This window comes from Chiloscyllium plagiosum, unplaced genomic scaffold (assembly GCF_037043375.1).
Source record: "Chiloscyllium plagiosum isolate Xiang-an unplaced genomic scaffold, Cpla_swu_hap1 HiC_scaffold_40, whole genome shotgun sequence".
NCBI classification, from domain to species: Eukaryota; Metazoa; Chordata; class Chondrichthyes; order Orectolobiformes; family Hemiscylliidae; genus Chiloscyllium; species Chiloscyllium plagiosum.
The window spans coordinates 2,875,502-2,901,391 of record NW_028270178.1 but is presented as its reverse complement, the minus strand read 5'-3'; the positions used below and the strand labels follow the sequence as shown (position 1 = coordinate 2,901,391).

At 48.0% G+C, this 25,890-nt stretch overlaps 1 protein-coding gene across 1 annotated transcript in view; it reads right to left on the bottom strand.

Moving 5' to 3' along the window:
- The window catches only part of ppox (protoporphyrinogen oxidase), a 68,531-nt gene extending 44,375 nt beyond the window's left edge, over positions 1–24,156 (bottom strand). Inside the window, exons 1-2 of the mRNA XM_087981609.1 lie at positions 24,117–24,156; positions 7,746–7,948 (exon numbers count right to left, since the gene is read on the bottom strand). Coding sequence (XP_087837735.1) covers positions 7,746–7,948; positions 24,117–24,156 — 243 coding nt within the window. The remainder of the gene's footprint in view (positions 1–7,745; positions 7,949–24,116) is intronic.
- Positions 24,157–25,890: the final 1,734 nt, after the last annotated feature.

Here is a 25,890-nt window from a genome sequence, read left to right as displayed (position 1 = left end):
AATATTCCGTGTTCTAAATGCCATATCCTCATCCTGCTACTTGCGCGTTTGTTAAATTGAATGGCTGCGATATGCTAAGCTCCCTCGAAACGGTCTGGGATTGTTGTCCTTAAATTTCTCCAATTCACTTTAAAATGTGTGTTCAACAAAGACAATTGTCTCAGACACGTTCCTGGTGACAGTCGTGTTGAAATCTTGTAACACCAACACCAGGCTCAAGGTTTCCTTCCCAACTGTCGAATATTTCCACTGCTGAATGTTCAACTTCCTGGAGGCCTTTTCTATCTTCTCGTTGTCCTCCTGTCAGGGCACAGCGGCGACACCCCCATCACTCGCATCGATAGCCACCTCGAGTGGCTTTGTGTAATCAGGCGCGGCTAACACCGGGGGCAGCGGTTAACACAGCGTTCAGGCTGTCACATGCCTTCTGACAGTCTGCTATCCACTGGAACCTCCTGCTTTTCTTCAGTAATTCAGTGCGGCCACACTGCCGAAACACTGCCCAATCCTTGGAACTGCAGTACTGCTCTCTTCGGCGATGGTGTGGGAAACTCCCCAATCACTTTTGCAGTCACATTCCGTGGGTCCATCTGTTCATGTCTGATAACATGGACCAGGAACGTGACTTCGACTCATAGAGATGTACAGCACGGAAACAGACCCTTCGGCCCAACCTGTCCATGTCAACCAGATATCCCAACCCAATCTAGTCCCACCTGCCAGCACCCGGCCCATATCCCTCCAAACCCTTCCTATTCATATACCCATCCAGATGCCTCTTAAATGTTGTACCAGCCTCCACCACATCCTCTGGCAGCTCATTCCATACAGGTACCACCCTCTGGGTGAAAACGTTGCCCCTTAGGTCCCTTTTTATATCTTGCCCCTCTCACCCTAAACCTATGCCCCTCTAGTTCTGGACTCCCCCACCCCAGGGAAAAGACTTTGTCTATTTACCCTATCCATGCCCCTCATGATTTTGTAAACCTCTATAAGGTCACCCCTCAGCCTCCAACACTCCAGGGAAAACGGCCCCAGCCTGGTCAGCCTCTCCCTGTAGCTCAAACCCTCCAACCCCGGCAACATCCTTGTAAATCGTTTCTGAACCCTTTCAAGTTTCACAACATCTTTCCGATAGGAAAACACTAGCTTTCGGAGCGCTGCTCCTTCATCAGGTCGTTGTGAAGGGTGACGTGGAGCTAAGTTTGAACATTGTCAGCCCCACGTGGTGATCTTTAGTCGCACTGGGAAGGAACATTTGCGGCACTTATTGGACTTGTTCATTGACGTCTGCAGGCAGGCTTGGTGATAACCCTGGCTAAGAGTGAATTTTCCAAAGATTTACAAGGATGTTGCCAGGGTTGGAGGGTTTGAGCTACAGGGAGAGGTTGAACAGGCTGGGGCTGTTTTCCCTGTAGCGTCGGAGGCTGAGGGGTGACCTTATAGAGGTTTATAAAATCATGAGGGACATGGATAGGATAAATAGACAAGGTCTTTTCCCCTGGGGTGGGGGAGTCCAGAACTAGAGGGGCATAGGTTTAGGGTGAGAGGGGAAAGATATAAAAGGGACCTAAGGGGCAACCTTTTCCTGCAGAGGATGGTACGTGTATGGAATGAGCTGCCAGAGGATGTGGTGGGGGCTGGTACAATTACAGCATTTAAGAGGCATCTGGATGGGTGTATGAATAGGAAGGGTTTGGAGGGATATGGGCCGGGTGCTGGCAGGTGGGACTAGATTGGGTTGGGATATCTGGTCGGCGTGGACGGGTTGGGCCGAAGGGTCTGTTTCCATGCTGGACGTCTCTATGACTCCATTTAATTTGCCTTCTCGATTACCTGCTGAACGTGAGCGGTAAGTTTTTGTGACTCATGCATGAGCACCCCTGAAATCATCCAGCTGCTGTAACTCCCTGCAGTCTTTCTCCTTTAAAATAATATTCAGCTGCTCTGTTCTTCCCGCCAAAGCGCACAGCCTCCCATTTTCCCAGACTAAACTCCACCTGTTCGGTTTTTGCCCTTTCCGCTTAACCTGTCTAGAAAGGGAGAGAGAGAAGTGCCTGGCGGTGGTTTCAACTGAGTGTCACCACAATCCAAGTGAAGGGTGACCTCAGCTAATAAAGGAATTGAACCCGCACTGTACGCATCCCTTTTATATCACACTACAAACCTGCTGTAAGCAGGGACATGGGAGTAGAGGGGCGACCTCAGAGAGGTTTATATAATAACAATAATGAGGGATACAGATAGGGTTAATGGTCCTGATCTTTTTCTCTAGGGTGGGGGATCGCACGACAAAGGGGCGCATTTTTAAGGTGAGAGGAGAGAGAGAGAGAGAGATCAAAAAGACAGGTGGGGTGATTATTTTTACAGAGAGTGGTTCGCATATGGAATGGACTCCCTGAGGAAGTGGTGGATGTGGGTACAGCGACGACGTTTAAAAGATGAGGTGCTGCATTTTAGGAAAGGAAATTTTAGCAGGACACATACACTTAATGGTAAGGTCCTAGGGAGTGTTGCTGAACAAAGAGACCTTGGAGTGCAGGTTCATAGCTCCTTGAAAGTGGAGTCGCAGGTAGATAGGATAGTGAAGGCGGCGTTTGGTATGCTTTCCTTTATTGGTCAGAGTATTGAGTACAGGAGTTGGGAGGTCATGTTGCGGCTGGACAGGACATTGGTCAGGCCACTGTCGGAATATTGCATGCAATTCTGGTCTCCTTCCTATCGGAAAGATGTTGTGAAACTTGAAAGGGTTCAGAAAAGATTTACAAGGATGTTGCCAGGGTTGGAGGATTTGAGCTACAGGGAGAGGGTGAACAGGCTGGGGCTGTTTTCCCTGGAGCGTTGGAGGCTGAGGGGTGACCTTATAGAGGTTTATAAAATTATGAGGGGCAAGGATAGGATAAATAGACAAAGTCTTTTCCCCTGGGGTGGGGGAGTCCAGAACTAGAGGGGCATAGGTTTAGGGTGAGAGGGGAAAGATATAAAAGAGACCTAAGGGGCAACTTTTTCATGCAGAGGGTGGTACGTGTATGGAATGAGCTGCCAGAGGATGTGGTGGGGGCTGGTACAATTCCAACATTTAAGAGGCATCTGGATGGGTATATGAATAGGAAGGGTTTGGAGGGATATGGGCCGGGTGCTGGCAGGTGGGACTAGATTGGGTTGGGATATCTGGTCGGCATGGACGGGTTGGGCCGAAGGGTCTGTTTCCGTGCTGGACATCTCTGTGACTTTATGACATTTGGATAAGAACATGAACAGGAAAGGGATGTGGGCCAGGAGCAGGCAGGCGGGTCCAGTTTAGTTTGGAATTATGTTCAGCATGGACTGGTTGGGCCGAAGGGTCTGTTTCCTTGCTGTCGTACTCAATGACTATCAAAATACATTGTGCATATTCACATGGCACACACACAGATTTCTTTGTGTCTGGAGTCCTTAACAAATAGTTCACCTCACTCGATCTCCCCTTCCACTTGAAAAGATTCACTAAACATTGCTTTGAAAGGTTCACCTACCACAGGAAGTAACGCTAACACTTTGTCTCCGTTAGCAAATTTGCAAGCTTTTGATTTCTTGTTTGCTTCCGTTTTCATCGTACGCTGTGATATTTTTAAATGCTGTCTCGCCAACTCCCCCACTCAACCGTTCCCGAAAATTTGACACGTAATTCAAAGATGTGGTGTCTGAGTCCTGACTCACCCATTTCTTCTTTATTAATTTTAGTGATCCATTCACCCCATCCTGTCTTGTCTCAACGATTTGATCAAGCGTGGCCTCCGATAACTCAACTCCAACCTCCTTATCTGTAATCTTTGATTTCTCCTCCTGTTCCAACCGGTGACTTTGTGACCTCGTTACCCAGAGTCGGGAAACGTCCCAGGATATGCTTCCTGTAAAACACCTCAGTTGCCTGGCTTTATCGACTGCAGTAAGCAGCACCTTCTGCTGTGACCCCGCTGTATCGTTAGCAAGGACAAGCTGTGTTCCTGGAGCTAAGAGTTCTCCCGAGTAGTCCTACCACCATCTCTCCACTCTTCGCTCTAACCTCACTCTGCACAATCCAGCACTTCTGGTCTCACCATGAATTCCACGGACTAGCACAGCCTCTGGCAGTAGCTCTTCTCTCTCAACATCACAGATTGAGAGCATTCTGTGTCTCTTAACATTGTAACCTCTGGACCTGCTGCTCCTGGCCTATGCGAGTAGGCTTGACCTTCGTGGTTTCAGAAAACCTGGCACTTCCTCCTTAACCAACCTCCAACCAGCTTGGACATCCTGGTGCAGCCTTTTAGCCTCCACTGTGTTTTCCGTTACCACTCCAACAGAATTCACTGGCTTATCCTGTTTTCTGGCTTCCCAGTGTTTTTCCTAACCCACCAACAGTGTGATTTCACGTGACCTACTTTTCTGCAGCGTAAATACCGCAGCATTTCCCCCTTTTTACCCTGTGGCAAGTCATCCTTACGGTCTTCATCGAGATCAACGTTTCCCTTACCGTGTGAGGATTTCCCAATCCCCCTTTCTCTATCCCTCATGCGGGTTGAAATTGAGGTTGGAAGCCAAGCATTGATTCACGAACCAACTCATACCCATCAGCCACTTCAGCTGCTAACACAGTCATAGAGATGTGCAGCACGGAAACAGACCCTTCGGTCCAACCCGTCTCCATGCCGACCAGCTATCCCAACCCAATCTAGTCCCACCTGCCCGCACCCGGCCCATATCCCTCCAAACCCTTCCTATTCATACACTCATCCAAATGCCTCTTAAATGCTGTAATTGTACCAGCCTCCACCACATCCTCTGGCAGCTCATTCCATACACGTACCACCCTCTGGGTGAAAAAGTTACCCCTTAGGTCCCTTTTATATCTTTCCCCTCTCACCCTAAACCTATGCCCCTCTAGTTCTGGACTCCCCCACCCCAGGGGAAAAGACTTTGTCTATTTACCCTATCCATGCCCCTCATGATTTTATAAACCTCTATAATGTCACCCCTCAGCCTCCGATGCTCCAGGGAAAACAGCCCCAGCCTGTTCAGCCTCTCCCTGTAGCTCAGACCCTCCAACCCTGGCAACATCCTTGTAAATCTTTTCTGAACCCCTTCAGGTTTCCCAACATCTTTCCGATAGGAAGGAGACCAGAATTGCACGCAATATTCCAACAGTGGCCTAACCAATGTCCTGTACAGCCGCAACATGACCTCCGAACTCCTGTACTCAATACTCTGACCAATAAAGGAAAGCATACCAAACGCCGCCTTCACGATCTATCTTGCCGTTTTAACTCTCAGATCTTCCACACGAGTTCTCACGACCTCGGGAAGTGAATTTTTGAACTCCTCCATCCTTTTGGAGCGAACTCCCCAGCCGAAGTGCTGCTTCCTGAAGTTCAAACTCTCTCTCTCCTGCTAGGACCTTCCTCTCCTTGTTCTGCTGAAGTGATTCCGTCCTGCTCGGGCGATTTGTTCTGTTTCTTTTTCCCTCGGCTTTTAATCGTCATTCGCATTGTTTCATTTCTTTTTCTCTTGCTGCTAATTCAATTGGATTTTGGCCAATGCTAAACCTTGTGATGGCGATCCCTGCATATTGAGGGGCCGATCTATTCCTGTATTTGTCTCTCCCTTTCCTAACTCCAAACTTAGCTTGTCTGCCAATGCCAGCAGCTTCGCCTTGGCTCCCCTTTTGTAAATCGTCCAAAGTCTTATTCTGCCCCCAGTAAACCCTCAGCGACAGAAGCAGCAATTACTAGCCCAAGCAATGTTTAAACCAACCGAATCCAACACCTCGAACAAAAGACACTAACAGCTACCACTCGCCTCCTTTGAGTCCAACAACTCTAACCCCAATTGGGAACGACAGAACTAATCCCGGCAAGAGCCCCCAATTTGTTGTTATGGACCAGGCCAACATGTTTTAAGAAGGCAGCCGAGACCCTAACGTTTTCTGATTTTAAAGACAGCAGTGAAGGCGATATTCCCGGGGTGACAGAGCTGGTCAAACCACTCGGCTTTCAGCTAAACCGAATTTATTTAAACACTACAGTTGAAATATGAACAAAACAGAATTTAAAATCACTTTAACTCTTTGAAAACCCAACCGTCTCGAAACAGCCACTTCACTCAGGAGCTGATCCAATTCCCACAACATCCCAGAAACACACCCCTTGGAGAAAGGCAAATTCAAACTCGGGTTCTAACGGGCAGGAGAGATTTCAGAGAGAAGGCCAGTCAGGAATCATCTGCTGAAGCATGGAACCTTTCTCTGGACTGCAGCAGCTGCTCACTGTTACAGTTCGAACCAAACTGGAATAAATCTGAACTGAGCACCTCCCCGCCATTGTTAATGTGGACATATCGGCACCTCTGCCCTTACAACCCCCATTGGAAATAAAATAAGGATCGAGTAACCTTTTTAAAATGAAAACAATGTCACACTCACTCCCGGGGTATCTGTTATTCTGTATTTCACCCACCCTGAACCCCTTGATTAGATTCCAGTCTGTAACTCACTCCCGGGGTATCTGTTATTCTGTATATAACCCACCCTGAACCCCTTGATTAGATTCCAGTCTGTAACTCACTCCCGGGTATCTGTTATTCTGTATATAACCCACCCTGAACCCCTCGATTAGATTCTGGTCTGTAACTCACTCCCGGGTATCTGTTATTCTGTATATAACCCATCCTGAACCCCTTGATTAGATTCCAGTCTGTCACTCACTCCCGGGTATCTGTTATTCTGTATATAACCCACCCTGAACCCCTTGATTAGATTCCAGTTTGAAACTCACTCCCGGGGTATCTGTTATTCTGTATATAACCCACCCTGAACCCCTCGAATAGATTCCAGTCTGTAACTCACTCCCGGGTATCTGTTATTCTGTATATAACCCACCCTGAACCCCTCGATTAGATTCCAGTCTGTAACTCACTCCCGAGGTATCTGTTATTCTGTATATAACCCACCCTGAACCTCTCGATTAGATTCCAGTCTGTAACTCACTCCCGGGTATCTGTTATTCTGTATATAACCCACCCTGAACCCCTCGATTAGATTCCAGTCTGTAACTCACTCCCGGTGTATCTGTTATTCTGTATATAACCCACCCTGAACCCCTCGATTAGATTCCAGTCTGTAACTCACTCCAGGGTATCTGTTATTCTGTATATAACCCACCCTGAACCCCTCGATTAGATTCCAGTCTGTAACTGACTCCCGGGGTATCTGTTATTCTGTATATAACCCACCCTGAACCCCTCGATTAGATTCCAGTCTGTAACTCACTCCCGGTGTATCTGTTATTCTGTATATAACCCACCCTGAACCCCACGATTAGATTCCAGTCTGTAACTCACCCCCGGTGTATCTGTTATTCTGTATATAACCCACCCTGAACCCCTGGATTAGATTCCAGTCTGTAACTCACTCCCGGTGTATCTGTTATTCTGTATATAACCCACCCTGAACCCCACGATTAGATTCCAGTCTGTAACTCACCCCCGGTGTATCTGTTATTCTGTATATAACCCACCCTGAACCCCTGGATTAGATTCCAGTCTGTAACTCACTCCCGGGGTATCTGTTATTCTGTATATAACCCACCCTGAACCCCTCGATTAGATTCCAGTCTGTAACTGACTCCCGGGGTATCTGTTATTCTGTATATAACCCACCCTGAACCCCTCACTCCTGGGGTATTTGTTACTGAATATGTAAACCTCTCCCGGAACTCGTGTTCCCTCACCAATTGGAGTGTGTTCTTTCCCACGTTGCCAGCAGGCCTGACCCCTCTCGGTCCATGCTCGAATATGGCCCCATCCTGGCTCCGTGTTGTTTGCAGCCAACCTCCAATGTGACCACTTGCTTCCAACAAGGTGACCTGGAGACAGAGAGATGAAATTACCCCATAGCGTTCAGGGATGTGTAGGTTTGGGTGGATTGGCCATGCTAAATTACCCCATAGTGTTCAGGGATGTGCAGGTTAGGGTGGATTGGCCATGCAAAATTACCCCATAGTGTTCAGGGATGTGCAGGTTAGGGTGGATTGGCCATGCTAAATTACCCATAGTGTTCAGGGATGTGCAGGTTAGGGTGGATTGGCCATGCTAAATTACCCCATAGTGTTCAGGGATGTGTAGGTTAGGGTGGATTGGCCATGCTAAATTACCTCATAGTGTTCAGGGATGCGTGGTTACAGTGGATTGGCCATGCTAAATTACCCATAGTGTTCAGGGATGTGCAGGTTAGGGTGGATTGGCCATGCTAAATTACCCCATAGTGTTCAGGGATGTGCAGGTTAGGGTGGATTGGCCATGCTAAATTACCCATAGTGTTCAGGGATGTGTAGGTTAGGGTGGATTGGCCATGCTAAATTACCTCATAGTGTTCAGGGATGCGTGGTTACAGTGGATTGGCCATGCTAAATTACCCATAGTGTTCAGGGATGTGCAGGTTAGGGTGGATTGGCCATGCTAAATTACCCCATAATATTCAGGGATGTGTAGGTTAGGGTGGATTGGCCATGCTAAATTCCCCATAGTGTTCAGGGATGTGCAGGTTAGGGTGGATTGGCCATGCTAAATTACCCCATAGTGTTCAGGGATGTGTAGGTTAGGGTGGATTGGCCATGCTAAATTACCCCATAGTGTTCAGGGATGTGCAGGTTAGGGTGGATTGGCCATGCTAAATTCCCCATAGTGTTCAGGGATGTGCAGGTTAGGGTGGATTGACCATGCTAAACAACCCAGAGTGTTCAGGGATGTGCAGGTTAGGGTGGATTGGCCATGCTAAATTACCCAATAGTGTCCAGGGATGTGTAGGTTAGGGTGGATTGGCCATGCTAAATTACCCATAGTGTTCAGGGATGTGCAGGTTAGGGTGGATTGGCCATGCTAAATTACCCCATAGTGCTCAGGGATGTGTAGGTTAGGGTGGATTGGCCATTTAAATTACCCATAGTGTTCAGGGATGTGTAGGTTCGGGTGGATTGGCCATGCTAAATTACCCATTGTGTTCAGGGATGTGTAGTTTAGGGTGGATTGGCCATGCTAAATTGCCCCATAGCGTTCAGGGATGTGTAGGTTAGGGTGGATTGGCCATGCTAAATTACCCTTAGTGTTCAGGGATGTGTAGGTTCGGGTGGATTGGCCATGCAAAATTACCCCATAGTGTTCAGGCATGCGTAGGTTAGGGTGAACTGGCCTTGCTAAATTACCGCATAGTGTTCAGGGATGTGTAGGTTAGGGTGGATTGGCCATGCTAAATTACCCATAGTGTTCAGGGATGTGCAGGTTAGGGTGGATTGGCCATGCTAAATTCCCCATAGCGTTCAGGGATGCGTGGTTACAGTGGATTGGCCATGCTAAATTATCCCAAAGTGTCCAGGGATGTGTAGGTTAGGGTGGATTGGCCATGCTAAATTACCCCATAGTGTTCAGGGATGTGTAGGTTAGGGTGGATTGACCATGCTAAATTACCCAGAGTGTTCAGGGATGTGCAGGTTAGGGTGGATTGGCCATGCTAAATTACCCAATAGTGTCCAGGGATGTGTAGGTTAGGGTGGATTGGCCATGCTAAATTACCCCACAGTGCTCAGGGATGTGTAGGTTAGGGTGGTTTGCCCATGCTAAATTACCCCATAGTGTTCAGGGATGTGCAGGTTAGGGTGGATTGGCCATGCTAAATTACCCCATAGTGTTCAGGAATATGCAGGTTAGGGTGGATTGGTCATGCTAAATTACCCCATAGTGTTCAGGGATGTGCAGGTTAGGGTGGATTGGCCATGCTAAATTACCCCATAGTGTTCAGGGATGTGCAGGTTAGGGTGGATTGACCATGCTAAACTAACCACAGTGTTCAGTGATGTGCAGGTTAGGGTGGATTGACCATGCTAAATTACCCAATAGTGTCCAGGGATGTGTAGGTTAGGGTGGATTGGCCATGCTAAATTACCCATAGTGTTCAGGGATGTGCAGATTAGGGTGGATTGGCCATGCTAACTTACCCAATAGTGTCCAGGGATGTGTAGGTTAGGGTGGATTGGCCATGCTAAATTACCCATAGTGTTCAGGGATGTGCAGGTTAGGGTGGATTGGCCATGCTAAATTACCCCATAGTGTTCAGGGATGTGTAGGTTAGGGTGGTTTGGCCATGCTAAATTACCCCATAGCGTTCAGGGATGTGTTGGTTAGGGTGGATTGGCCATGCTAAATTACCCCATAGTGTTCAGGAATATGCAGGTTAGGGTGGATTGGCCATGCTAAATTACTCCATAGTGTTCAGGGATGTGTAGGTTAGGGTGGATTGGCCATGGTAATTTACCTCATAATGTTCAGGGATGTGCAGGTTAGGGTGGATTGGCCATGCTAAATTACCTCATATTGTTCAGGGATGTGCAGGTTAGGGTGGATTGGCCATGCTAAATTACCCATAGTGTTCAGGGATGTGCAGGTTAGGGTGGATTGGCCATGCTAAATTACCCCATAGTGTTCAGGGATGTGTAGGTTAGGGTGGATTGGCCATGCTAAATTACCCCATAGTGTTCAGGGATGTGTAGGTTCGGGTGGATTGGCCATGCAAAATTACCCCATAGTGTTCAGGCATGCATAGGTTAGGGTGAACTGGCCATGCTAAATTACCCCATAATGTTCAGGGATGTGAAGGTTAGGGTGGATTGGCCATGCTAAATTACCCAATAGTGTCCAGGGATGTGTAGGTTAGGGTGGATTGGCCATGCTAAATTACCCCATAGTGTTCAGGGATGTGCAGGTTAGGGTGGATTGACCATGCTAAACTACCCAGAGTGTTCAGGGATGTGCAGGTTAGGGTGGATTGGCCATGCTAAATTACCCAATAGTGTCCAGGGATGTGTAGGTTAGGGTGGATTGGCCATGCTAAATTACCCCACAGTGCTCAGGGATGTGTAGGTTAGGGTGGTTTGCCCATGCTAAATTACCCCATAGTGTTCAGGGATGTGCAGGTTAGGGTGGATTGGCCATGCTAAATTACCCCATAGTGTTCAGGAATATGCAGGTTAGGGTGGATTGGTCATGCTAAATTACCCCATAGTGTTCAGGGATGTGCAGGTTAGGGTGGATTGGTCATGCTAAATTACTCCATAGTGTTCAGGGATGTGTAGGTTAGGGTGGATTGGCCATGCTAAATTACCCCATAGTGTTCAGGGATGTGCAGGTTAGGGTGGATTGACCATGCTAAACTAACCACAGTGTTCAGTGATGTGCAGGTTAGGGTGGATTGACCATGCTAAATTACCCAATAGTGTCCAGGGATGTGTAGGTTAGGGTGGATTGGCCATGCTAAATTACCCATAGTGTTCAGGGATGTGCAGATTAGGGTGGATTGGCCATGCTAACTTACCCAATAGTGTCCAGGGATGTGTAGGTTAGGGTGGATTGGCCATGCTAAATTACCCATAGTGTTCAGGGATGTGCAGGTTAGGGTGGATTGGCCATGCTAAATTACCCCATAGTGTTCAGGGATGTGTAGGTTAGGGTGGTTTGGCCATGCTAAATTACCCCATAGCGTTCAGGGATGTGTTGGTTAGGGTGGATTGGCCATGCGAAATTACCCCATAGTGTTCAGGAATATGCAGGTTAGGGTGGATTGGCCATGCTAAATTACTCCATAGTGTTCAGGGATGTGTAGGTTAGGGTGGATTGGCCATGGTAATTTACCTCATAATGTTCAGGGATGTGCAGGTTAGGGTGGATTGGCCATGCTAAATTACCTCATATTGTTCAGGGATGTGCAGGTTAGGGTGGATTGGCCATGCTAAATTACCCATAGTGTTCAGGGATGTGCAGGTTAGGGTGGATTGGCCATGCTAAATTACCCCATAGTGTTCAGGGATGTGTAGGTTAGGGTGGATTGGCCATGCTAAATTACCCCATAGTGTTCAGGGATGTGTAGGTTCGGGTGGATTGGCCATGCAAAATTACCCCATAGTGTTCAGGCATGCATAGGTTAGGGTGAACTGGCCATGCTAAATTACCCCATAATGTTCAGGGATGTGAAGGTTAGGGTGGATTGGCCATGCTAAATTACCCAATAGTGTCCAGGGATGTGTAGGTTAGGGTGGATTGGCCATGCTAAATTACCCATAGTGTTCAGGGATGTGCAGGTTAGGGTGGATTGGCCATGCTAAATTACCCCATAGTGTTCAGGGATGTGCAGGTTAGGGTGGATTGGCCATGCTAAATTACCCCATAGTGCTCAGGGATGTGTAGGTTAGGGTGGATTGGCCATTTAAATTACCCATAGTGTTCAGGGATGTGTAGGTTCGGGTGGATTGGCCATGCTAAATTACCCATTGTGTTCAGGGATGTGTAGTTTAGGGTGGATTGGCCATGCTAAATTGCCCCATAGCGTTCAGGGATGTGTAGGTTAGGGTGGATTGGCCATGCTAAATTACCCTTAGTGTTCAGGGATGTGTAGGTTCGGGTGGATTGGCCATGCAAAATTACCCCATAGTGTTCAGGCATGCGTAGGTTAGGGTGAACTGGCCTTGCTAAATTACCGCATAGTGTTCAGGGATGTGTAGGTTAGGGTGGATTGGCCATGCTAAATTACCCATAGTGTTCAGGGATGTGCAGGTTAGGGTGGATTGGCCATGCTAAATTCCCCATAGCGTTCAGGGATGCGTGGTTACAGTGGATTGGCCATGGTAAATTATCCCAAAGTGTCCAGGGATGTGTAGGTTAGGGTGGATTGGCCATGCTAAATTACCCCATAGTGTTCAGGGATGTGCAGGTTAGGGTGGATTGACCATGCTAAACTACCCAGAGTGTTCAGGGATGTGCAGGTTAGGGTGGATTGGCCATGCTAAATTACCCAATAGTGTCCAGGGATGTGTAGGTTAGGGTGGATTGGCCATGCTAAATTACCCCACAGTGCTCAGGGATGTGTAGGTTAGGGTGGTTTGCCCATGCTAAATTACCCCATAGTGTTCAGGGATGTGCAGGTTAGGGTGGATTGGCCATGCTAAATTACCCCATAGTGTTCAGGGATGTGTAGGTTAGGGTGGATTGGCCATGCTAAATTACCCCATAGTGTTCAGGGATGTGTAGGTTCGGGTGGATTGGCCATGCAAAATTACCCCATAGTGTTCAGGCATGCATAGGTTAGGGTGAACTGGCCATGCTAAATTACCCCATAATGTTCAGGGATGTGAAGGTTAGGGTGGATTGGCCATGCTAAATTACCCAATAGTGTCCAGGGATGTGTAGGTTAGGGTGGATTGGCCATGCTAAATTACCCATAGTGTTCAGGGATGTGCAGGTTAGGGTGGATTGGCCATGCTAAATTACCCCATAGTGTTCAGGGATGTGCAGGTTAGGGTGGATTGGCCATGCTAAATTACCCCATAGTGCTCAGGGATGTGTAGGTTAGGGTGGATTGGCCATTTAAATTACCCATAGTGTTCAGGGATGTGTAGGTTCGGGTGGATTGGCCATGCTAAATTACCCATTGTGTTCAGGGATGTGTAGTTTAGGGTGGATTGGCCATGCTAAATTGCCCCATAGCGTTCAGGGATGTGTAGGTTAGGGTGGATTGGCCATGCTAAATTACCCTTAGTGTTCAGGGATGTGTAGGTTCGGGTGGATTGGCCATGCAAAATTACCCCATAGTGTTCAGGCATGCGTAGGTTAGGGTGAACTGGCCTTGCTAAATTACCGCATAGTGTTCAGGGATGTGTAGGTTAGGGTGGATTGGCCATGCTAAATTACCCATAGTGTTCAGGGATGTGCAGGTTAGGGTGGATTGGCCATGCTAAATTCCCCATAGCGTTCAGGGATGCGTGGTTACAGTGGATTGGCCATGGTAAATTATCCCAAAGTGTCCAGGGATGTGTAGGTTAGGGTGGATTGGCCATGCTAAATTACCCCATAGTGTTCAGGGATGTGCAGGTTAGGGTGGATTGGCCATGCTAAATTACCCCATAGTGTTCAGGGATGTGCAGGTTAGGGTGGATTGGCCATGCTAAATTACCCCATAGTGCTCAGGGATGTGTAGGTTAGGGTGGATTGGCCATTTAAATTACCCATAGTGTTCAGGGATGTGTAGGTTCGGGTGGATTGGCCATGCTAAATTACCCATTGTGTTCAGGGATGTGTAGTTTAGGGTGGATTGGCCATGCTAAATTGCCCCATAGCGTTCAGGGATGTGTAGGTTAGGGTGGATTGGCCATGCTAAATTACCCTTAGTGTTCAGGGATGTGTAGGTTCGGGTGGATTGGCCATGCAAAATTACCCCATAGTGTTCAGGCATGCGTAGGTTAGGGTGAACTGGCCTTGCTAAATTACCGCATAGTGTTCAGGGATGTGTAGGTTAGGGTGGATTGGCCATGCTAAATTACCCATAGTGTTCAGGGATGTGCAGGTTAGGGTGGATTGGCCATGCTAAATTCCCCATAGCGTTCAGGGATGCGTGGTTACAGTGGATTGGCCATGGTAAATTATCCCAAAGTGTCCAGGGATGTGTAGGTTAGGGTGGATTGGCCATGCTAAATTACCCCATAGTGTTCAGGGATGTGCAGGTTAGGGTGGATTGACCATGCTAAACTACCCAGAGTGTTCAGGGATGTGCAGGTTAGGGTGGATTGGCCATGCTAAATTACCCAATAGTGTCCAGGGATGTGTAGGTTAGGGTGGATTGGCCATGCTAAATTACCCCACAGTGCTCAGGGATGTGTAGGTTAGGGTGGTTTGCCCATGCTAAATTACCCCATAGTGTTCAGGGATGTGCAGGTTAGGGTGGATTGGCCATGCTAAATTACCCCATAGTGTTCAGGGATGTGTAGGTTAGGGTGGATTGGCCATGCTAAATTACCCCATAGTGTTCAGGGATGTGTAGGTTCGGGTGGATTGGCCATGCAAAATTACCCCATAGTGTTCAGGCATGCATAGGTTAGGGTGAACTGGCCATGCTAAATTACCCCATAATGTTCAGGGATGTGAAGGTTAGGGTGGATTGGCCATGCTAAATTACCCAATAGTGTCCAGGGATGTGTAGGTTAGGGTGGATTGGCCATGCTAAATTACCCATAGTGTTCAGGGATGTGCAGGTTAGGGTGGATTGGCCATGCTAAATTACCCCATAGTGTTCAGGGATGTGCAGGTTAGGGTGGATTGGCCATGCTAAATTACCCCATAGTGCTCAGGGATGTGTAGGTTAGGGTGGATTGGCCATTTAAATTACCCATAGTGTTCAGGGATGTGTAGGTTCGGGTGGATTGGCCATGCTAAATTACCCATTGTGTTCAGGGATGTGTAGTTTAGGGTGGATTGGCCATGCTAAATTGCCCCATAGCGTTCAGGGATGTGTAGGTTAGGGTGGATTGGCCATGCTAAATTACCCTTAGTGTTCAGGGATGTGTAGGTTCGGGTGGATTGGCCATGCAAAATTACCCCATAGTGTTCAGGCATGCGTAGGTTAGGGTGAACTGGCCTTGCTAAATTACCGCATAGTGTTCAGGGATGTGTAGGTTAGGGTGGATTGGCCATGCTAAATTACCCATAGTGTTCAGGGATGTGCAGGTTAGGGTGGATTGGCCATGCTAAATTCCCCATAGCGTTCAGGGATGCGTGGTTACAGTGGATTGGCCATGGTAAATTATCCCAAAGTGTCCAGGGATGTGTAGGTTAGGGTGGATTGGCCATGCTAAATTACCCCATAGTGTTCAGGGATGTGCAGGTTAGGGTGGATTGACCATGCTAAACTACCCAGAGTGTTCAGGGATGTGCAGGTTAGGGTGGATTGGCCATGCTAAATTACCCAATAGTGTCCAGGGATGTGTAGGTTAGGGTGGATTGGCCATGCTAAATTACCCCACAGTGCTCAGGGATGTGTAGGTTAGGGTGGTTTGCCCATGCTAAATTACCCCATAGTGTTCAGGGATGTGCAGGTTAGGGTGGATTGGCCATGCTAAATTACCCCATAGTGTTCAGGAATATGCAGGTTAGGGTGGATTGGTCATGCTAAATTACCCCATAGTGTTCAGGGATGTGCAGGTTAGGGTGGATTGGTCATGCTAAATTACTCCATGGTGTTCAGGGATGTGTAGGTTAGGGTGGATTGGCCATGCTAAATTACCCCATAGTGTTCAGGGATGTGCAGGTTAGGGTGGATTGACCATGCTAAATTACCCAATAGTGTCCAGGGATGTGTAGGTTAGGGTGGATTGGCCATGCTAAATTACCCATAGTGTTCAGGGATGTGCAGGTTAGGGTGGATTGGCCATGCTAACTTACCCAAAAGTGTCCAGGGATGTGTAGGTTAGGGTGGATTGGCCATGCTAAATTACCCATAGTGTTCAGGGATGTGCAGGTTAGGGTGGATTGGCCATGCTAAATTACCCCATAGTGTTCAGGGATGTGTAGGTTAGGGTGGTTTGGCCATGCTAAATTACCCCATAGCGTTCAGGGATGTGTTGGTTAGGATGGATTGGCCATGCTAAATTACCCCATAGTGTTCAGGAATATGCAGGTTAGGGTGGATTGGCCATGCTAAATTACTCCATAGTGTTCAGGGATGTGTAGGTTAGGGTGGATTGGCCATGGTAATTTACCTCATAATGTTCAGGGATGTGCAGGTTAGGGTGGATTGGCCATGCTAAATTACCTCATATTGTTCAGCGATGTGCAGGTTAGGGTGGATTGGCCATGCTAAATTACCCATAGTGTTCAGGGATGTGCAGGTTAGGGTGGATTGGCCATGCTAAATTACCCCATAGTGTTCAGGGATGTGTAGGTTAGGGTGGATTGGCCATGCTAAATTACCCCATAGAGTTCAGGGATGTGTAGGTTCGGGTGGATTGGCCATGCTAAATTACCCCATAGTGTTCAGGCATGCATAGGTTAGGGTGAACTGGCCATGCTAAATTACCCCACAATGTTCAGGGATGTGAAGGTTAGGGTGGATTGGCCATGCTAAATTACCCATAGTGTTCAGGGATGTGCAGGTTAGGGTGAACTGGCTTTACTAAATTACCCCATAGTGTTCAGGGATGTGTAGGTTAGGGTGGATTGGCCATGCTAAATTACCCATAGTGTTCAGGGATGTGCAGGTTAGGGTGGATTGGCCATGCAAAATTACCCCATAGTGTTCAGGCATGCGTAGGTTAGGGTGGATTGGCCATGCTAAATTATCCCAAAGTGTCCAGGGATGTGTAGGTTAGGGTGGATTGGCCATGCATAATTACCCCATAGTGTTCAGGGATGTGCAGGTTAGGGTGGATTGACCATGCTAAATTACCCAATAGTGTCCAGGGATGCGTAGGTTAGGGTGGATTGGCCATGCTAAATTACCCATAGTGTTCAGGGATGTGCAGGTTAGGGTGGATTGGCCATGCTAAATTACCCCATAGTGTTCAGGGATGTGCAGGTTCGGGTGGATTGGCCATGCAAAATTACCCTATAGTGTTCAGGCATGCGTAGGTTAGGGTGAACTGGCCTTGCTAAATTACCCCATAGTGTTCAGGGATGTGTAGGTTAGGGTGGATTGGCCATGCTAAATTACCCATAGTGTTCAGGGATGTGCAGGTTAGGGTGGATTGGCCATGCTAAATTCCCCATAGCGTTCAGGGATGCGTGGTTACAGTGGATTGGCCATGCTAAATTATCCCAAAGTGTCCAGGGATGTGTAGGTTAGGGTGGATTGGCCATGCTAAATTACCCCATAGTGTTCAGGGATGTGCAGGTTAGGGTGGATTGACCATGCTAAACTACCCAGAGTGTTCAGGGATGTGCAGGTTAGGGTGGATTGGCCATGCTAAATTACCCAATAGTGTCCAGGGATGTGTAGGTTAGGGTGGATTGGCCATGCTAAATTACCCCACAGTGCTCAGGGATGTGTAGGTTAGGGTGGTTTGCCCATGCTAAATTACCCCATAGTGTTCAGGGATGTGCAGGTTAGGGTAGATTGACCATGCTAAATTACTCCATAGTGTTCAGGGATGTGTAGGTTAGGGTGGATTGGCCATGCTAAATTACCCATAGTGTTCAGGGATGTGTAGGTTAGGGTGGATTGGCCATGCTAAATTACCCCATAGTGTTCAGGGATGTGCAGGTTAGGGTGGATTGACCATGCTAAACTAACCAGAGTGTTCAGGGATGTGCAGGTTAGAGTGGATTGACCATGCTAAATTACCCAATAGTGTCCAGGGATGTGTAGGTTAGGGTGGATTGGCCATGCTAAATTACCCATAGTGTTCAGGGATGTGCAGGTTAGGGTGGATTGGCCATGCTAAATTACCCAATAGTGTCCAGGGATGTGTAGGTTAGGGTGGATTGGCCATGGTAATTTACCTCATAATGTTCAGGGATGTGCAGGTTAGGGTGGATTGGCCATGCTAAATTACCTCATATTGTTCAGGGATGTGCAGGTTAGGGTGGATTGGCCATGCTAAATTACCCCATAGTGTTCAGGGATGTGTAGGTTAGGGTGGATTGGCCATGCTAAATTACCCCATAGTGTTCAGGGATGTGTAGGTTAGGGTGGATTGGCCATGCTAAATTACCCCATAGTGTTCAGGCATGCATAGGTTAGGGTGAACTGGTCATGCTAAATTACCCCACAGTGTTCAGGGATGTGTAGGTTAGGGTGGATTGGCCATCCTAAATTACCCATAGTGTTCAGGGATGTGCAGGTTAGGGTGGATTGGCCACGCTAAATTCCCCATAGCGTTCAGGGATGTGGAGGTAAGGGTGGATTGGCCATGCTAAATTACCCATAGTGTTCAGGGATGTGTAGGTTAGGTTGGATTGGCCATGCTAAATTTCCCCATAGTGTTCAGGGATGTGTAGGTTCGGGTGGATTGGCCATGCAAAATTACCCCATAGTGTTCAGGCATGCGTAGGTTAGGGTGATCTGGCCTTACTAAATTACCCCATAGTGTTCAGGGATGTGTAGGTTAGGGTGGATTGGCCATGCTAAATTACCCATAGTGTTCAGGGATGTGCAGGTTAGGGTGGATTGGCCATGCTAAATTCCCCATAGCGTTCAGGGATGCGTGGTTACAGTGGATTGGCCATGCTAAATTGTCCCAAAGTGTCCAGGGATGTGTAGGTTAGGGTGGATTGGCCATGCATAATTACCCCAAAGTGTTCAGGGATGTGCAGGTTAGGGTGGATTGGCCATGCTAAATTAACCATAGTGTTCAGGGATGTGCAGGTTAGGGTGGATGGGCCATGCTAAATTACCCCATAGTGTTCAGGGATGTGTAGGTTAGGGTGGTTTGGCCATGCTAAATTACCCCATAGCGTTCAGGGATGTGCAGGTTAGGGTGGATTGGCCATGCTAAATTACCCCATCGTGTTCAGGAATATGCAGGTTAGGGTGAATTGGTCATGCTAAATTACCCATAGTGTTCAGGATTGTGTAGGTTAGGGTGGATTGGCCATGCTAAATTACCCATAGTGTTCAGGGATGTGTAGGTTAGGGTGGATTGGCCATGGTAAATTACCTCATAATGTTCAGGGATGTGCAGGTTAGGGTGGATTGGCCATGCTAAATTACCCCATAGTGTTCAGGGATGTGTAGGTTAGGGTGGATTGGCCATGCTAAATTACCCATAGTGTTCAGGGATGTGCAGGTTAGGGTGGATTGGTCATGCTAAATTACCCCATAGTGTTCAGGGATGTGTAGGTTAGGGTGGTTTGGCCATGCTAAATTACCCCATAGCGTTCAGGGATGTGCAGGTTAGGGTGGATTGGCCATGCTAAATTACCCCATAGTGTTCAGGAATATGCAGGTTAGGGTGGATTGGTCATGCAAAATTACTCCATAGTGTTCAGGGATGTGTAGGTTAGGGTGGATTGGCCATGGTAAATTACCTCATAATGTTCAGGGATGTGCAGGTTAGGGTGGATTGGCCATGCTAAATTACCCTTAGTGTTCAGGGATGTGCAGGTTAGGGTGGATTGGCCATGCTAAATTACCCATAGTGTTCAGGGATGTGTAGATTAGGGTGGATTGGCCATGCTAAATTACCCATAGTGTTCAGGGATGTGCAGGTTCGGGTGGATTGGCCATGCTAAATTACCCATAGTGTTCAGGGATGTGCAGGTTAGGGTGGATTGGCCATGCTAAATTCCCCATAGCGTTCAGGGATGCGTGGTTACAGTGGATTGGCCATGCTAAATTATCCCAAAGTGTCCAGGGATGTGTAGGTTAGGGTGGATTGGCCATGCATAATTACCCCAAAGTGTTCAGGGATGTGCAGGTTAGGGTGGATTGACCATGCTAAATTAACCATAGTGTTCAGGGATGTGCAGGTTAGGGTGGATTGGCCATGCTAAATTACCCCATAGTGTTCAGGGATGTGTAGGTTAGGGTGGTTTGGCCATGCTAAATTACCCCATAGCGTTCAGGGATGTGCAGGTTAGGGTGGATTGGCCATGCTAAATTACCCCATCGTGTTCAGGAATATGCAGGTTAGGGTGGATTGGCCATGCTAAATTACCCCATAGTATTCAGGAATATGCAGGTTAGGGTGGATTGGTCATGCAAAATTACTCCATAGTGTTCAGGGATGTGTCGGTTAGGGTGGATTGGTCATGCAAAATTACTCCATAGTGTTCAGGAATATGCAGGTTAGGGTGGATTGGTCATGCAAAATTACTCCATAGTGTTCAGGGATGTGTAGGTTAGGGTGGATTGGCCATGGTAAATTACCTCATATTGTTCAGGGATGTGCAGGTTAGGGTGGATTGGCCATGCTAAATTACCCATAGTGTTCAGGGATGTGTAGAGTAGGGTGGATTGGCCATGCTAAATTACCCATAGTGTTCAGGGATGTGCAGGTTCGGGTGGATTGGCCATGCTAAATTACCCCATAGTGTTCAGGGATGTGCAGGTTCGGGTGGATTGGCCATGCTAAATTACCCCATAGTGCTCAGGGATGTGCAGGTTAGGGTGGATTGGCCATGCTGAATTACCCCATAGTGTTCAGGGATGTGCAGGTTAGGGTGGATTGGCCATGCTAAATTACCCCATAGTGTTCAGGGATGTGCAGGTTAGGGTGGATTGGCCATGCTAAATTACCCCATAGTGTTCAGGGATGTGCAGGTTAGGGTGGATTGGCCATGCTAAATTACCCCATAGTGCTCAGGGATGTGCAGGTTAGGGTGGATTGGCCATGCTAAATTACCCATAGTGTTCAGGGATGTGCAGGTTAGGGTGGAGTGGCCATGCTAAATTACCCCATAGTGTTCAGGGATGTGTAGGTTAGGGTGGATTGGCCATGCTAAATTACCCCATAGTGTTCAGGGATGTGCAGGTTAGGGTGGATTGGCCATGCTAAATTACCCCATAGTGTTCAGGGATGTGCAGGTTAGGGTGGATTGGCCATGCTAAATTACCCATAGTGTTCAGGGATGTGTAGATTAGGGTGGATTGGCCATGCTAAATTACCCATAGTGTTCAGGGATGTGCAGGTTCGGGTGGATTGGCCATGCTAAATTCCCCATAGCGTTCAGGGATGCGTGGTTACAGTGGATTGGCCATGCTAAATTATCCCAAAGTGTCCAGGGATGTGTAGGTTAGGGTGGATTGGCCATGCATAATTACCCCAAAGTGTTCAGGGATGTGCAGGTTAGGGTGGATTGACCATGCTAAATTAACCATAGTGTTCAGGGATGTGCAGGTTAGGGTGGATTGGCCATGCTAAATTACCCCATAGTGTTCAGGGATGTGTAGGTTAGGGTGGTTTGGCCATGCTAAATTACCCCATAGCGTTCAGGGATGTGCAGGTTAGGGTGGATTGGCCATGCTAAATTACCCCATCGTGTTCAGGAATATGCAGGTTAGGGTGGATTGGCCATGCTAAATTACCCCATAGTATTCAGGAATATGCAGGTTAGGGTGGATTGGTCATGCAAAATTACTCCATAGTGTTCAGGGATGTGTCGGTTAGGGTGGATTGGTCATGCAAAATTACTCCATAGTGTTCAGGAATATGCAGGTTAGGGTGGATTGGTCATGCAAAATTACTCCATAGTGTTCAGGGATGTGTAGGTTAGGGTGGATTGGCCATGGTAAATTACCTCATAATGTTCAGGGATGTGCAGGTTAGGGTGGATTGGCCATGCTAAATTACCTCATATTGTTCAGGGATGTGCAGGTTAGGGTGGATTGGCCATGCTAAATTACCCATAGTGTTCAGGGATGTGTAGAGTAGGGTGGATTGGCCATGCTAAATTACCCATAGTGTTCAGGGATGTGCAGGTTCGGGTGGATTGGCCATGCTAAATTACCCCATAGTGTTCAGGGATGTGCAGGTTCGGGTGGATTGGCCATGCTAAATTACCCCATAGTGCTCAGGGATGTGCAGGTTAGGGTGGATTGGCCATGCTGAATTACCCCATAGTGTTCAGGGATGTGCAGGTTAGGGTGGATTGGCCATGCTAAATTACCCCATAGTGTTCAGGGATGTGCAGGTTAGGGTGGATTGGCCATGCTAAATTACCCCATAGTGTTCAGGGATGTGCAGGTTAGGGTGGATTGGCCATGCTAAATTACCCCATAGTGCTCAGGGATGTGCAGGTTAGGGTGGATTGGCCATGCTAAATTACCCATAGTGTTCAGGGATGTGCAGGTTAGGGTGGAGTGGCCATGCTAAATTACCCCATAGTGTTCAGGGATGTGTAGGTTAGGGTGGATTGGCCATGCTAAATTACCCCATAGTGTTCAGGGATGTGCAGGTTAGGGTGGATTGGCCATGCTAAATTACCCCATAGTGTTCAGGGATGTGCAGGTTAGGGTGGATTGGCCATGCTAAATTACCCATAGTGTTCAGGGATGTGTAGATTAGGGTGGATTGGCCATGCTAAATTACCCATAGTGTTCAGGGATGTGCAGGTTCGGGTGGATTGGCCATGCTAAATTACCCCATAGTGTTCAGGGATGTGCAGGTTAGGGTGGATTGGCCATGCTAAATTACCCCATAGTGTTCAGGGATGTGCAGGTTAGGGTGGATTGGCCATGCTAAATTACCCCATAGTGCTCAGGGATGTGCAGGTTAGGGTGGATTGGCCATGCTAAATTACCCCATAGTGCTCAGGGATGTGCAGGTTAGGGTGGATTGGCCATGCTAAATTACCCATAGTGTTCAGGGAGGTGCAGGTTAGGGTGGATTGGCCATGCTAAATTACCCCATAGTGTTCAGGGATGTGTAGGTTAGGGTGGATTGGCCATGCTAAATTACCCATAGTGTTCAGGGATGTGTAGGTTAGGGTGGATTGGCCATGCTAAATTACCCCATAGTGTTCAGGGATGTGTAGGTTAGGGTGGATTGGCCATGCTAAATTACCCATAGTGTTCAGGGATGTGTAGGTTAGGGTGGATTGGCCATGCTAAATTACCCATAGTGTTCAGGGATGTGTAGGTTAGGGTGGATTGGCCATGCTAAATTACCCATAGTGTTCAGGGATGTGTAGGTTAGGGTGGATTGGCCATGCTAAATTACCCATAGTGTTCAGGGATGTGTAGGTTAGGGTGGATTGGCCATGCTAAATTACCCATAGTGTTCAGGGATGTGCAGGTTAGGGTGGATTGGCCATGCTAACTTACCCCATAGTGTTCAGGGATGTGTAGGTTAGGGTGGATTGGCCATGTTAAATTACCCCATAGTGTTCAGGGATGTGCAGGTTAGGGTGGATTGGCCATGCTAAATTACCGCATAGTGCTCAGGGATGTGTAGGTTAGGGTGGATTGGCCATGCTAAATTACCCATAGTGTTCAGGGATGTGTTGGTTCAGCAAGGAGTAATGGGAGAGTAACTGATTAGGGGAACGGTTCTGGTTGGGGTACTCCGGACGGTCGGTGTAGACTCGTCGGGCCTGATTCCAAAGTGTAGGGATTCTATAAATTCCAATGCGTATAGTCCCAGTCTGCACAATCTCTCCTCCTCGGCCAACCCCTCTCAACTCCGGAGTCAACCTGGTGAACTTCCTCCGCACCCCCTCCAGTGCCAGTCCATCCTTTCTCAGGTAAGGTGACGAAAACTATGCTGAGGGATAGAGTTTCAGAGCAGGAAGCCTGCCAAAGGTTGGTTCGGCCTCAACTAGAATGGTGCGTGCAGTTCCGGAGTACACATTACCGGTGGGTTGTGACTGGACTGGAGCGAGGGCAGACGACATTGACCAGGTTGCCTGGGACTGAGGAGCTTCAGTGAGAGATTGGACAGACTGGGCTTGTTTCCCTTCGAGCAGAGGACCCTAGTCAGGGCTAAGTCCAGGATGATAAGACTAGCGGAATGGGTCTCTCTTCGGAGGGCCAGCGTGGGCCTGTTGGACCGAAGGGCTGGTTTCCACACTGTCGGGATCCTGTGAGACCGAGGGGAGAAAACGATGAGGGGCATAGAGAGGGTCAACAGGAAAAAAGGAGCATGTTGCTGGAACAGCGCCGTTCCTGATGAGGGACTCTTGCCCGTCGATTCTCCTGCCCCTTGGACGCTGCCTGACCGGCTGTGCTTTTCCAGGGAACAAACTCTCGACTCTGATCTTCAGCATCTGCAGTCCTCACTGTCTCAAAGACAGGAAGAAACGTTTCCCCGGTTAAGGAGTCAATGACCAGGGAAATGGATATAACGTGAAGGGGCAGGAGGTTTCGAGGGGACGTGAGGAAATCCTCTTCACTCAGAGGGTGGTGGCAAGTTCCCTGCCTGCAAGGGTGAAGCAAAAACCGCATAACATTGGAGAAATATTTAGATGTGCACTTGAGTTGCCAAGACTTACAAGGCATTGGGTCAAGTATCCACTACTTTTTGTCATTTACATAAATGATTTGGATGCGAGCATAAGAGGTACAGTTAGTAAGTTTGCAGATGACACCAAAATTGGAGGTGTAATGGACAGCGAAGAGGGTTACCTCAGATTACAACAGGATCTTGACCAGATGGGCCAATGGGCTGAGAAGTTGCAGATGGAGTTTAATTCAGATAAATGCGAGGTGCTGCATTTTGGGAAAGCAAATCTTAGCAGGACTTATACACTTAATGGTAATGTCCTAGGGAGTGTTGCTGAACAAGAGACCTTGGAGTGCAGGTTCATAGCTCCTTGAAAGTGGAGTCACAGGTAGATAGGATAGTGAAGAAGGTGTTTGGTATGCTTTCCTTTATTGGTCAGAGTATTGAGTACAGGAGTTGGGAGGTCATGTTGTGGCTGTACAGGTCATTGGTTAGGCCACTGTTGGAATATTGCGTGCAATTCTGGTCTCCTCCCTATCGGAAAGATGTTGGGAAACTTGAAAGGGTTCAGAAAAGATTTACAAGGATGTTGCCAGGGTTGGAGGGTTTGAGCTACAGGGAGAGGCTGAACAGGCTGGGGCTGTTTTCCTGGAGCGTCGGAGGCTGAGGGGTGACCTTATAGAGGTTTACAAAATCATGAGGGGCATGGATAGGGTAAATAGACAAAGTCTTTTCCCCTGGGGTGGGGGAGTCCAGAACTAGAGGGGGCATAGGTTTAGGGTGAGAGGGGAAAGATATAAAAGGGACCTAAGGGGTAACTTTTTCACCCAGAGGGTGGTACGTGTATGGAATGAGCTGCAGAGGATGTGGTGGAGGCTGGTACAATTACAGCATTTAAGAGGTATCTGGATGGGTATATGAATAGGAAGGGTTTGAAGGGATATGGGCCGGGTGCTGGCAGGTGGGACTAGATCGGGTTGGGATATCTGGTCGGCATGGACGGGTTGGGCCGAAGGGTCTGTTTCCGTGCTGTACATCTCTGTAAGTGGTGGAAAATGGGATGAGAATAGTTCGATGCTCGTTTTTGACAGGGACAGACTCTATGGGCCGAAGGGCCTTTGGTCTGCGCTGTTGGCCTCTATGACTCCCAAGCAGTTTCCCCAAATCACTGCAACAAGATCTGCGT